Source organism: Terrapene carolina, unplaced genomic scaffold (genome assembly GCF_002925995.2).
Source record: "Terrapene carolina triunguis isolate 2854851 unplaced genomic scaffold, T_m_triunguis-2.0 Scaffold32, whole genome shotgun sequence".
NCBI lineage: Eukaryota > Metazoa > Chordata > Testudines > Emydidae > Terrapene > Terrapene triunguis.
In genome coordinates this window covers 1907734-1921143 of record NW_020664383.1, presented here as the reverse complement: position 1 = coordinate 1921143, position 13410 = coordinate 1907734, and the positions used below count along the sequence as shown (strand labels likewise).

At 39.9% G+C, this 13410-nt stretch overlaps 1 protein-coding gene across 4 annotated transcripts in view; it reads right to left on the bottom strand.

The window, feature by feature from the left end:
• Positions 1-13410, bottom strand: part of LOC112112234 (amyloid-beta A4 protein) — a 313996-nt gene that overhangs the window by 124501 nt on the left and 176085 nt on the right. For 2 of the 4 annotated variants that reach the window (XM_024208071.3, XM_024208070.3), the window contains exon 7: positions 4568-4735. The exons of the other annotated variants lie outside the window; for them this stretch is intronic. In XM_024208071.3, the coding sequence (XP_024063839.1) occupies positions 4568-4735 (168 nt within the window). The remainder of the gene's footprint in view (positions 1-4567; positions 4736-13410) is intronic. 4 annotated transcript variants of the gene reach the window in all.

Sequence of the window (13410 nt, the reverse complement as noted above, 5' to 3'; positions counted from 1 at the left end):
AACGGGCTGCTCTTCCTGCAAGCAGCGGACAAAATAGGCGTTAGAAGGGAGCATTTCACTTTAAACGAGCATGTTCCCTAACTGATCAGCAACTTAACATTGAAACGTTAACCGGGACGACTTTAAGTGAGGAGTTCTTGTATACATGATCATTTCAGGATATTACAGAAATAATTTTTAACATCACAGTATAGATTTAATTTATTTGCACTTTCAACCAATAGCATCTTTCCCTGTACTCCAATTGACAATGTTGCTTAAACTAGAAATAAACATTCTAATTAGAAGCTTTAGGTAAGAAACTAAGGCCCCATTCTGCAAGCTATGCCATATGGGCAGACCTTGGCCTGCACAGAGCCCCAATGCAGTCAAAAGGGTTTGGACACAGAGATCCACCTGATTGCAAGACTGGTACCTACCACAACACTCTAAAGGCCTAATGTGCAACATATGTTTATAACACTATTTTCCTGATTCCACAAAATCTGTCTGGTCCTCACAGTAAGGCTGAGATGTACAAAGTTTACCATGAAAAGCTCAGCATTTGCCAAAAAGATGCCAATGTTATTTTTCACTTTAACTAGAGGGGAAAAGTGTGGAATCTCATATGTAGTAACTGCAGGCAAACAGTGATTAAAAATAAATAAATAGAGAGAGATCAATGTAGGCAAGTTTCAAAATCCTCTGCTGAGTGACCGACCATATGACAAACCCACAACACGATTCCCATAGCCATTTTCAATTTGGATTTTACTTTGCTGTACATTAACTATGCAGAAGAAACTGATTAATGAACTTCTCCTGGCAAAGGCACTCAGATATCATGGTGGTGGGTGCAATATCAGATTTAGACAGTGATTGGAGAAAGCTATACATTTTCCTTAACTTCCGTGCCGCTACGGACAATCGACGCTCCTGGATTATCTCTAAACCTGTGCACGTGAGTCAGATTAATTCCTATCATGGTTCCTCTCTCCTACTCAATAAACTAACTTTTTATAGTTATTTTTCTGCAACAAGATCCTTCCTCTATGGAGTCCCACAAGGCTCAGTTTCTCAGCTCTTTCCCTTGAACAATTTCTATCTTGGTCATCTCATCTTCCGTCTTAACTGCCATTTAAACTGATGATATTTAACTGCATGTGCTGTTGACATATTTAATTACTCCTCCCTCTGTCCACTCTCTATGCCTGTAATTATCAAATAAAACCTGATACCTGAAGCTAAATGTTGCAAAGTTAGAAATACTTTTCTAGGGGAAAAGGAGCATACTCAACAGCAGAGGAGGATTAAGATTTATTGAAGCCCTGGGCACAAAGAACATTTGGACCCTCCAACATACCCCCTCACTATGGGGCCCTGCCCCGTGCTCCTCCTCTTCTCCCCAAAGCCCCCCGGCCAGGTTAGAAGCCCAGAGCTGGGCCGTGGTAAATGCTGCCCAGGGAACCCAGGACACTAGACGGCGCGCTCTGGGGGGAGTGGCGACATGGGCCGGGGGCTGCTCTTGGGCATTTTGGTCCCCTGTCCAGGGCAGGTGGAGAGTCTGGGACTCCCCACAGCAGCCTGGGCTTCCTGGGCAGCTCTTACCATGACTTGGCTCTGGCTTCTGGCCTGGCCAGGGGGCGGGGCCTTGAGGGGAAGGAGGAGGAGCAGGGGGCGGGGCCACAGTTCCAGTGCCAGTTGGGGGCAGGCCCTCACTTCTACACAGGTTCTGGTGCTCCTGGAGCCCAAAGAAGAAATTCATCTGTGGTGGGAGAGGAGCACTGACAGAAGATGCTGCTGCAGATACTGCTAGTTACACGGGCTGCTTCTTTGAATTGGGCACAAGGTTGCAGCCATTGAACCCCACTGTGCATGGAAACATTCTGGCCGAGGTGTGGTCTGAATTAGACACCTTGCTGCAAATTAGCTTTCTCTGTCCTTGCCTTTCCCTGGCAGCTGGATGGTGTTGGCAGAGGGGATTTGCTTGCTCTCTCTGTCCTCCCATTGACATGGTGGCTTCTCTGCATGATGTCTCCTTAATGCTGGGAGAGGCAAGCCCTGAGTGCAATTTTCCCCCACCCCACCCAACATGGCAACAAGTCTCAGAGCACAGGTAAACTGACTGGGGGCTTGCAGGGCTTGGGCTGTGGAGCTGAAAACAGCAGTGTAGATATAGGGCTCAGAGGCAGGGTGGCTGCAGTGCAGTTGGCTTATCACTAGGACCCAGAATGAGCTGGGGGAAGCGATCACTCAGTCCTGGCAGCAGGAAGTGAAATTGCACTCTACAGTTCTGGGCTTCAGCTGCGTGGGGTAGGGCTCCAGGCTTCAGATGGGGCTTGGGGGAGGGAAGGAAGCACCCGGGCTCATGGCTTCAGCCATGGGCGCTGCAATGGGGAGAGGGCAGGGGGCCACTGCCATAAGGGTGAGCGAAGAGTGGGGGAGAGCGGGAGTGGGGCCTCGGGGGAAGAGGCAGTATGAGGGTGGGGTCTTGGGGATGAGGTGGAGCGGGGGAAAGGGGGGGGGGCATGGTTTGGGTGCTGGTGGGCCCCTCCCCCACACTTCTAGAGAGCTTCCGGTGTTCCTGCAGCCCTGTGGCTTCTGCTGGGGCTTGGAGTGCCCATTTTTCTGTGGGTCCCCAAACTGGCCACGGCCTCTGGGCATGGGCCTGTGTGTTAATCCTCAGTTTCATCTACTCTCTCTCACTCACTTTTGGACTTAAGAATTTACTATCTGTCTTTATCATATCCCTTATCTTTGATGCTGAACTTTACTTTTCTGTCATTCTTTATCTACATATGTGCCCATCACCAATACAATACCACCTGAGTTTGCTATTGCATCAACTCTACCTTGGCTAAAATTCTCATCCATACTTTCACCTTTCTTGCTATAAATCAACTCTCCATGGACTTCCCAAGTCCCAGCTTTTCCTGACACCAGCATGGAACATACAAACACAAAACTACAACCACATCACTCGTCCTCAGAGGACTCCATTAATGTCTTATTCAATTCAGGACTCGGTTCAAAACTGCATTTTAATTCTTTTTGAAGAGTACTCTGAACTTTTTGCATCCTACACCATAATTCTTCTGTCTTTCTACTACTCCTATCCCACTTCTCTGGCACCTGCCTCCTCCATGTCCTTCCATAAAATCTTGCCACTGCTGGTGTGGACTCCTCCTCTGAAGCTTTTATCTGAATCCCTCTCCAACTCCCCAAATGTTTTGAAAAACTCATCTGCAAAATCCCCTTGTCTTGCTTGCCTACACCTCATGCCACTCTCCTCCCCCAAACTCACTCACACACACTCTCACCTTTGTATTATTTAAAGCTTTTCTGGACACCATTCGTAGGATGTTCTACAAAATTAAGTCATGGTGGGTTCCTGTCAGTCTGGCTGCACTGCTCTTTTCTTGTGAGCAGGCTGGATATTGAAATATGCAATCATTCTTGTACATTTCATTTGTAAACAGAGGATATAATTCCTATGAATAAAGCAGACAAGGGGCTGTCCATAAATTATGGAACATATTGGGGGCGGAGGGTCCTTGATTTTGGATGTTTGTTTCAGTGTTACAAGGGGAAGGTGGGCCTTGAAAATTACCAAAACATATGTTACATAATTTATGGACAGCCCCCAGGCAGAGGAAAAGGGACAGTACAAGAGGCTCACAAGTCAAAACACACCAAGATTAAATGTAATCTTTGATTTATCAGCTTCAGTATTCCCCAGTGGGGGACAGCAACGCTTCACAAACTGAAGACTCAAAAGCGAGTATTCCTTCTTCATGAAAGTTAATCATTAAAGTATATGGTGTATTAAACATAAAACAGGGAGCAAGTAATTCATTTTAATGTGTATCATCACACTTGAAGACCTAAGCCTCAAATGGCAACTCTGTTTCTTCTTTTCCTGTAGAAATATATATTTCCAAGTTACTTATTTACACACACACTCTCTAACAACCAGCGTCCAAAAGGAAGAAGTGAATGCCTAATATTTAAGTGTGGGAACAAATATCATGACATTTTGATTTGTTTGTGTTGCTTTGATAAAAAATAGGAACCCAAGTAAGGAAATACAATATAAAACAGCATTTTCATGGATCAGATATTATAAAACTATTTTAACTCACTTAAAGCTTCACTAACAACTGGGTATAAATTTAGTTTTGACGGTTTTTTGCACATGCATAATACATGCATGAAGACAAACACACAGACACAGAAATGTAAATACACTTTTACAGAAAGACCTACATGAGACACCATAGCTGTCAACTGCCTTGTTGATAGAAATGTTAGGACAAAAGTTTCATTCCCTAATTGCAAGACTCTTGCATCTACAACATAGATTAAAGAAGTCATCCACTGTCATGCTGGATTAGAAAGACAGACATTAATGAGTAATATTAATGAGTAAACACACTCTATAGAACATGGGCAGTTATAACATCTTGACAGAAATATGGTTAGTGGTAGCACAGGCCCATCCCAAGGATCAGAAAACAAATCTGTTACAAACAGCAGAGTCAGTGGCGAGAGAGAGAAAGACTGCTACAGGCTTGAGAGGTCCACTTACTGACGCTGCCACAGACTGCCATGCAGTATTCCTCAGAGTCAAAGTTGTTTCGGTTCCCACCACATCCGCCGTAAAAGAATGGTGCACACTTTCGTTCAGTCACATCATAGTACCAGCGGGAGATCATTGCTCGGCAAGGACCAGTCTCAGCTTGTTCAGAGCACACCTCTAATTATAGGAGATGTGGAGGAACTACATTTAGCATGAAAATGGTATTGTCTTGCTTTTCATCTACACAAGTTTATTTACATGTTCTAACTCTTGCACATTAGCTACAAAATGGATGTATCAAGGAAGCATCTCTCTCTTTCACAAAGAATTCAATTACTACATTTTAACTCACTATCTATAAATAGTCTCTAAAACAATGTATTCTCATCTGGATTAACACAACTAAATCCCTCCTGCTCTACACACAATTTTTGTACTTGTATATCTATTTTGGTTAGTGGCATGATTATTTACTTAAATAGTTATACTGGTATAACCCCTAGTGTGGACATAGTTATACTGGATAAAGTTGTCTTATGGTTCCCCATCTCTTTTGGGAGTCGCTAGACCAGTATCCACACGAGGGATGTTGTATCACTATAACTATACTGGTACAGTTAAAGCAGTATAACCTTTGTGTGTGGACAAGCCCTTAATTGGAATTTTGCCCATGAGGAAGTTTGAATAATTGTCTTTGGAAAAAACTCTTAATGGCAGAAAACATCTACACATCAAACTATTAAAAAATACATCTAAAATACTGAGATTTCTTGGCTTGTAAAGAGGTTCTATATAAATGATGCAGGGAGTAAAATTCCTTCCATACACATACACAATCATTTTGGTTGAAACTCCCTCACGTGTAGAGGCTCAGCGCAAGGCTTATATATCACTTAAATCCACAAAAGCCCTCAAAATAAGATTTAAATGGTGCGCCAGCTTTGTGAATAGGGCTGATTCTTCTCCTTACTTAACATATCAAACGACAGTACGAAATCTGCTTTGAACATATATCATGATTTGTGTTTCTCAGTTTTCACTGGGAGCTAGACCAGTCACTGTATTTGCATTGAAACTCAACGGGAAATCTGTGGGGAACTAAGCTGTACAAATTAAGATCAAAGAATAAAAAGTGAATGCAGGAACTCTGTCCTTAAATTGGAATTCAGCCCATCACCTGGGTACATATATAACCCTTTACCAATAATGTTCCAAACAGGAAAAACAGCGTTCACATTCAGCATGCTGTATATCATTTGCAAAATTGTAGAACATGAAACACCAGTACTTCCCCCTCTATGCTTCCATCAGACACGGGTTCAAAATAATGGCAGACACTGGTAACTTATCTACAACTGTTTCTGACATTACTTCACAAGTCTTAATTTTGTGGAAGGCTGACTCCTCACTATTGAAATGGGGTCTCCCCCTTGGTCACCTCAACACCTGCTAGTGTATGTAGCACTGCAAATCTCCACACGCTCATCACCCCTGAGAGGCTCTCACTGGCATTAGCCCAGAGTTGGAGAGTCTCACTGGCTGCTTCACAGCCTCTTTTCTTCTAGGCTGTTTGGTTCATCTCTGTTTAACATATAACCCTTCCCACCTCCTTTCTGCAGCGTGCATTTTATATCAAATTGCTGTCAGTAATCAACACGTGTACATTTACATCAATAATTATTTACTGTAAAGCATTTATGACTGATCCAACACAAAGCTTTACATATACACATCAACAGTGTTTTAGGCACTTACACAGTTTAGTTTGTAGAAATGAATGAAATAAGTTATGGTAGAGGAGAGTTAGCTTCTTACTTTTAAAATCCAGGACAGGTGTGATTAATAGTACACAGGGTTTTCCATACCAGTTACTCTTGCTTGATTTTTACATAACATAGTTATAGTCTACACACAAAGTAACTTTGCCTGGCTTTGAATACATGGAGGACCCCACAAATTTCATTTTAAAAATTAATCACTGGTAGAGTGATTGACACTAAAGAGACATGTATAATCAAGAACAGTTTTACTGAAAGAATACCAAATTTCAAGAACACAGGGCCTCAGCAATTTGTTGTTCTTTTAAAAAATAATTCAGTTAGTGCAACTGTTGGTCAACCTCAATATATAAAGAAGTAATGCCTTCTAAGTTATTTTATTATTTTATATTTCACACACTCTTATCAGTATGTGAAAGTTCCAAAGACTTACTTTAGTATTTCCTTTTTAATCTCTGGGCTTGTCTCCACTTACTGGGGGATTGATGCACAGCGATCGATCCACCGTGGATATATTTAGCAGGTCTAGTGAAGACCCGCTAAATTGACCATCGATCGCTCTCCCGTCGAGCCAGCGCAGTGTAGGTACCGTAGTAAGTTGACCTACGGTACGTTGACTCCAGCTACGTTATTCATGAAGCTGGAGTTGCATAACTTAGGTCAACTTAGCCCTGTAGCATAGACCTGCCCTCGCTCTCTAAGGCAGGTCGATCCCAGGATAAGTGAGGACAATCCCTAAATGTGTCACACATCGGAACAATAAAAGCAACGACTTTTAGTACCCGGTATATTTTTGCTACCTACATAATGTGAAAAAAAAAATGAAGATGATAACCCATCAGTGAAATAATGGCAATGATAATCAGGAATCAACTATTGGGACACTACAGACATTTATACATATTAAGCATTCATTTCACTGGCAGTTTAAGAGTCAATCTTTAGGAGCTTTGCAGTAGAATCTGTTTGCATGAAAATGGAAAATACAGCCCTTTAAAGAGTGACTACTTAATCATGAAATTAAATCAGACTCCCTACTTGAACTTAATGCAGGGCTAGAAGCCATGCCTTCCTTTCCCCTCCCCATGGTGAAGCCAGTGCTACCACAGGGCAAAATCCCCCTCTTAGATCTACATCGTAGGTCTTGACACCTTGCATGGATGGTGTTCCATTGCCAGGAGACTGGAATATCAGAACACAGATCTGCTGTGTGGGGATGAGAGGAGAATTGAACATCTAGAGATTAACAACAATGCAGGATACAAACATGGGGGTAGATCGTCACTTTATGACTGGCCCTGATCAAGGCAGCAGACTGTAATTCAGAGTCAATATCCCTCCTGGTCTCCCCTCTGCTTGCCCTTGTCATCTGTACTGGGATGGAAGAAAAATAGCTTTCCCTTCCTCGCTGAAACCCATGGTACACATAACCTTTGTAAGACAGTAAGGTGGTGCCTTATAACCTACCATATATACTCGTTCATAAGTCGAATATTTTTGGTAAGAAAGTGACGCATCAAAGAGCGGGGGTCAACACCAAAATCTGATGATTTTAAACTCTATGGAATCATTGAATTGAATATCTTATACATTGTCGTTTGTTTACCTGGTGCTTCTGCGGTCATGGAGTCCCTCAGCTCCCATTGGCTGGGAATGGCAAACTACGGCCCCAGGGAGCTGAGGGGCTCCATGCCTGCAGACACTCCAAGTAAACAAAACGTCCCGACCAGCCAGCGGCTTACCCTGACAGACCAGGAGCCAAAGTCTGCCAACCCTGAAATATAGGGTCGGCTTATGAAAGGCTCATACAGTTTTTGCTATTTTTACCCAACCATCATGGAGGGTCGGCTTATAAACGAACGGGCTAATGAACGAGTATATACGAGTAAGTCTTTTGCATGGGTGCATAGAGCTAGTGAAGATTTACCCCATCATCTGAGCGCGATGGTACACTCACAGTTAGCAGCAGAGAGTACATATTGCGCAATCATGTCATTTAGAATTAAAAACATTCTTTGCATTTAATTTTTCCCCCAAAAATACAAAGGAAGGCTCACTAGTAAGGCCATACTGGGAACAAATTATCTGTGATAACTAGAAAAATTAAATTATACTGTGGCAAAATGCTAACTTTCATCTTTTAATTTGTTTCTGAGAACTGATTAAGAACTGAAGCAATTCTTTGCTTTTGGTTGCAAGAAAGCAAGGCAAATTAAAGGGAGAGCTTTTTGTGTAGTGCTTGTTATAGCTAAAATTTCTGAACAGTTCAAGTTCTAACCTGCTGTTTTCATGTGCTTAGACTTTCTCAAACAATCCACCTTTGGTACTCAAAATTTCCAGTGTGTTGTCCTTGCCCAGAAATGAGGGTTTCCTGTTGCTAGCCCCTCCAGAAAATTTGTGCTAAATGTTTAAAGCTCAATTTTTTGAGTTCTAATGGGCAAAAAATGATTTGTTTTCTATTTGACAAAATTGCCATACTTTTTCTACACAACTAAAAAACAGCTGAACTTTTAATATAGCCGGTAAATATCTCTCTCACTGAGGGATATTTCCATAACAGTTTTTTCAAATGACTAGATAATGAAGTTATTGATTGAAAAGCAGCTACTGAACAGGCACAGTAAAACATTTTGAGTGATCAAATTTAGAAGCATACACTTTTCAAACATTTGGACTTTTGGATTTACAGCTGCTTACACCAAGCTATTTCATAAGTGCTCATTGATCAATGTGTCATTAACAGAGCTAGTTGCAACTTTTGTGGGAAAAGTTTTCATGCTTAAAGATAAAATTCTCTGTATGTTTTTCATACAAATGTTTTTTTCATATTATATTTTCCTATGAAAAATGTTTCAAAATTACGATTTCCCCACAGGAAATGACAATTTCTGTTTTGACCTGTTGAATTAAAATGTTGATTCATTTTTGTTTTTTGAAACTAAAAAACTGACACAAAATAATACCTAGCACTTAACAGTTAATAGTAATACCTAGCTTTATTACAAAAGAAATAGGTATGATTTTGCTCACTTTACAGAAATTTTAAGTTACATTTTTAAGCTGAAATGAAATGAATATTTTTACTTCATTTCAAAATGTTAATTTGAAACAAATGTTTCTGGTTTTCTTTTTTCAAAATGGTTTAAAAACTTCTGTGGGAAAACCAAAATTTCACTCTTAAAAAAATCTAGGGAATGAAATCTGAAAATATCCACTGTATTTCTTTAAAGACAAAAATGGGAATTAGACGACCAACTGGTTTCCAGGGGAGCTAAGTTTCTAACTCCACTTAGTGCCTTTGGAAATCTCAAAGACCCATAGTTAAATTAATCAACAATCAGGAAAAGCAAAAGTCAAGGTTCCATAACTTTGCTCTATTGTAACTATCCAGCATTTTCCAATATTTTTTCCTATGACATCAACACTTTGACCTTCTATAGCACCTTCCATCTGGGAATCCCAAAGCTCTTTAGAAATATGTAAAATTCACCCTAACAACAGTCCTATGATGCAGCCAAGTCCCAGTTTCATAGTGAAGTTAGGCGACTTGCACCCAGAAAGTCCTTGGCAGAGAAAGGGAACAAAACCCAAATCTCCTGACTCCCAATACTATGCTTTATCTCCAGGATTATCCTCTGAATGTGCAGCTTCATATTTCTATTTATGTCATAAAATTGAAAGTGCATACAATAAAATATGCCACAGTGTGTGATAAAGACAAGTTATTGCAGATAGACTCATAATATTTAAACTGCTTGTATTTCAGTGGCTATCTGTGCAACCTTTATGTTGTATTCATGTAGACCCAGATTCAGCAAAGCACTTTAGCATGGGCTTAAAATTCACATGCTTAAGCACTTTGGTGACTAGGGATTTACTTAAGCATGTGTTTGATGAACTGGGGCCGTAATTTTTTGTATTTTTATAAGGTGTAAAATAAAATATATTTTATAATCTATATTCCACTATAAAACTGCAGTGTAGATGATTAATGTAACAAAATGGGCAAAAGAATCAAATCGCCCTAGCAAATGTAACATCATCGAAGTGTCTGCTCAACATCATTAGGTACTACAATTTAGGATTCCAATCAGTACTTTTGCCATTCCCTTAATTTGGGTTATTTGTATACCTCTATGGATGTACCAACATATACATCAGGAGCATTACTCTCCTGTATGTAATTACTTCAGAGATACAGAACTATATTTTAAATAAAGTTTACTCCTTTGTTGATTTTGTTTGTACTTCTACTTTCCTTAGTCAAAAATCTATGCTACTGTTTTGCTATGTGGATTATTCCCAAGGGAATATTTAAAGAAGAAATTATTTATTCTGAATATATGCCTGAAACCAGCAGCCAAATTTTAATTTCAACGTTCAAAGACAAAAACTAATTACCTAAGAGGTTTTTGGAATTCAGCAGGAGGCAGCTGTGGAGCTGGCACCAGCTCTGGGAATAAAGCCTATGCATTAGCTTCACAACAGCATTGATACTTTCTAGAGAGAATTTAAAAAAAAAAAAAAAAAAAAAAAAAAAAGGCTGAACAATTAATTATAAATGCAATGCCAAAGAACAATTCTTTAAAACAGTTAAATACCTTAAAATTGTAATTGCCAGTTAAGATTGAATCAATCTCTCTAATGTTGACTTGGAGCCTACTCGCAGGGAATAATTGGGGCATAAATAAAATATAGTTGTATACTGTGCCTAAAATACAAAGCCTTCCAATTCCAATGTAAAAGAAATGTATAAAACATATTTTCATTTTATTTGTGTGAAGAGTAACTTCACTCAGAACCAAGATGTCAAGTGGCAAAGAAAGGACAGCTTGAACGTAAGACTAGATCAACAAAATTCCACATTTTATGTATGTTTTAGAAGAGATGCAGCTTTCCCGTAACACTATGATTTTATTAACATAGCAGACACATTGACTGAGAGAGTTAGCACAGAAATGCATTTCACTCATCCAAAAGACTTATCCCCACAGATGATGATAATGTAGGATAATATTAAACAGATTAGTAAATAAAACCAAAGCTTTAGATCATTACAGTTGCGGTACATTAAAATGATATTTTCTGTTGGAGAATCAGATTAGCAGAGGACAAAATTCAATAGATCATAATGAAATTTTCATCCTTATGTAAAACAGCAGAACTGCTCTATAAAGTATTCCAATATGTTTGTCCTTGGCCCAGAATTTTAATTAAAAAACATGTTCTTTTATGATTCAGCAGTCCTGGTTAACAGTGAAAAAGATTTCATTTGATGTAAGACAACTTAAAGATGTCCTTTTATGGAGGGGCAACTGAATTTTAAATCAAAACATCCAATTAAATTCATAGTTGTACTAATCAAAATGTACCAATACATGGTTCTCTATAACCAAGGCTAGACTGAGCATATTAACATTCATAAGAGTAAGGAAAATCACACATGCTTTTTGTCAATTGACAGAAAGATAGTTATAACATTGGACACTCTTATACAAATGTCTAGGTATTTTCTTAAAATGCAATATGAACGTCTATTATCCCTTTTCAAATTTTTTCACCCAAGCAGGTGACCAATCAAATTCACCCTAAGTTAGGTGAAGAAAAACATAAAACGTTCTGACGCTTAAACCAAGGTAATAACATTTCACAGAAGAAAAGGAGGAAAAGCAATTAAGTCAGTGTGGGCTAAAGCAGAACTGATTTTGAACAAGGCATTAATACTCCAATACTATATCAAAGCCTGCAATAGACAGGACCAGCACTTCCCCATAATAAGCTAAATAACTTGCCTTGTAATAGGTAGCAACTGTCACTGAATGGATTTAAAGAATCTATGAAATGTATAAGGGAATAGCAAACAAGATACAGTAGAGCAATAAGGCTAACAGCTGCCATACCTAATGCATGTCACTTCTCTTTTGCTAGAAAGCTGGCTCAGATTCCCATGTGCAACTGCAGGTTACAAACACATTCAAAATGCCACATCAAGCAGCACCACTTCAATTCTTTCCTAAACATTTAAACAAATCTGTTTGAATTAAGGGATGGTGAAATCATTCCTAACTGGCAACACTACGAAAACCAGGTGGTCAAGCCTTTGCTGAATTTCCCACATCTGCTGAATGGTATGTGTGCAAGCTGCCAAATGTTCAACAGGTTGCTGTGTTGGCCCTGCTGCTTGCCTTTAAATAAGCTCTAATTGACCGATATGTTGACAGGAAGCATTAAACTCAAAACAAGATCTAATTGCCTTTTCTTTGATGTAAGCGAAGAGAGGAACAATGTTGCTTATCAACAGCCATGCTGAAGGAGAACAGAAATGGAATCACAAACAATTACACATCATGGGAGAACAGAGTTTCTCCATGATTCAGTCAATCCTAGCAAAAACTCCCCGGGACCTCGATATCTCAGTATCATTTTCTGGTTCTGAAACAATTTATAGTGTATTAAGGCAGTGATGTCAGCAGAACCAGAGCTGATCTGCTAGTTATGACTGGTCTTCAAAGTGACTTCCCCCGTTTGGTATGTAGGTTGGGTGAAGTGCCTGCATTCCTGCACTCTGCAGAAATCAGTCACTCAGCTTTAAGAATACAAATTCAGGGATAACATCTCCCAGCATATGGGGGTGAGAAATATAGAACTGAAAAGGGCTGGCTTCTGGGTTCCCTAGAGCCTGTGACCTCAAGCCCACCAGTCAAGGTACACAGCTTCCTCAGCCAGACTTGCAAACTGATAACCAGTTAGTGGCACAGATATATACAGAATCCTGGACTCCTGATTCCTGTGTTCAATCTATCTGAAAACCTATAGCATAAATGCCCTTGTCAGACAAAGGCATGTGCATATCGCTAAGTATTGTGCTAGGATAATGGAAAGGAATTCACCAAAGCCCTCCTTTCTATAGTCTCTTTAATAAAGAAAAACCCACTAAAAAACACAACAGCTTTCAAAAACACGTTTGCCACAGGACATGAAATAACAGGTTGCCATCTGTCAGGGTGCAGTGGCTGAGTGGTTTAGGCACCCGATGACAATCCTGATAGCCGTGGGTTTGATTCTTACTCAATC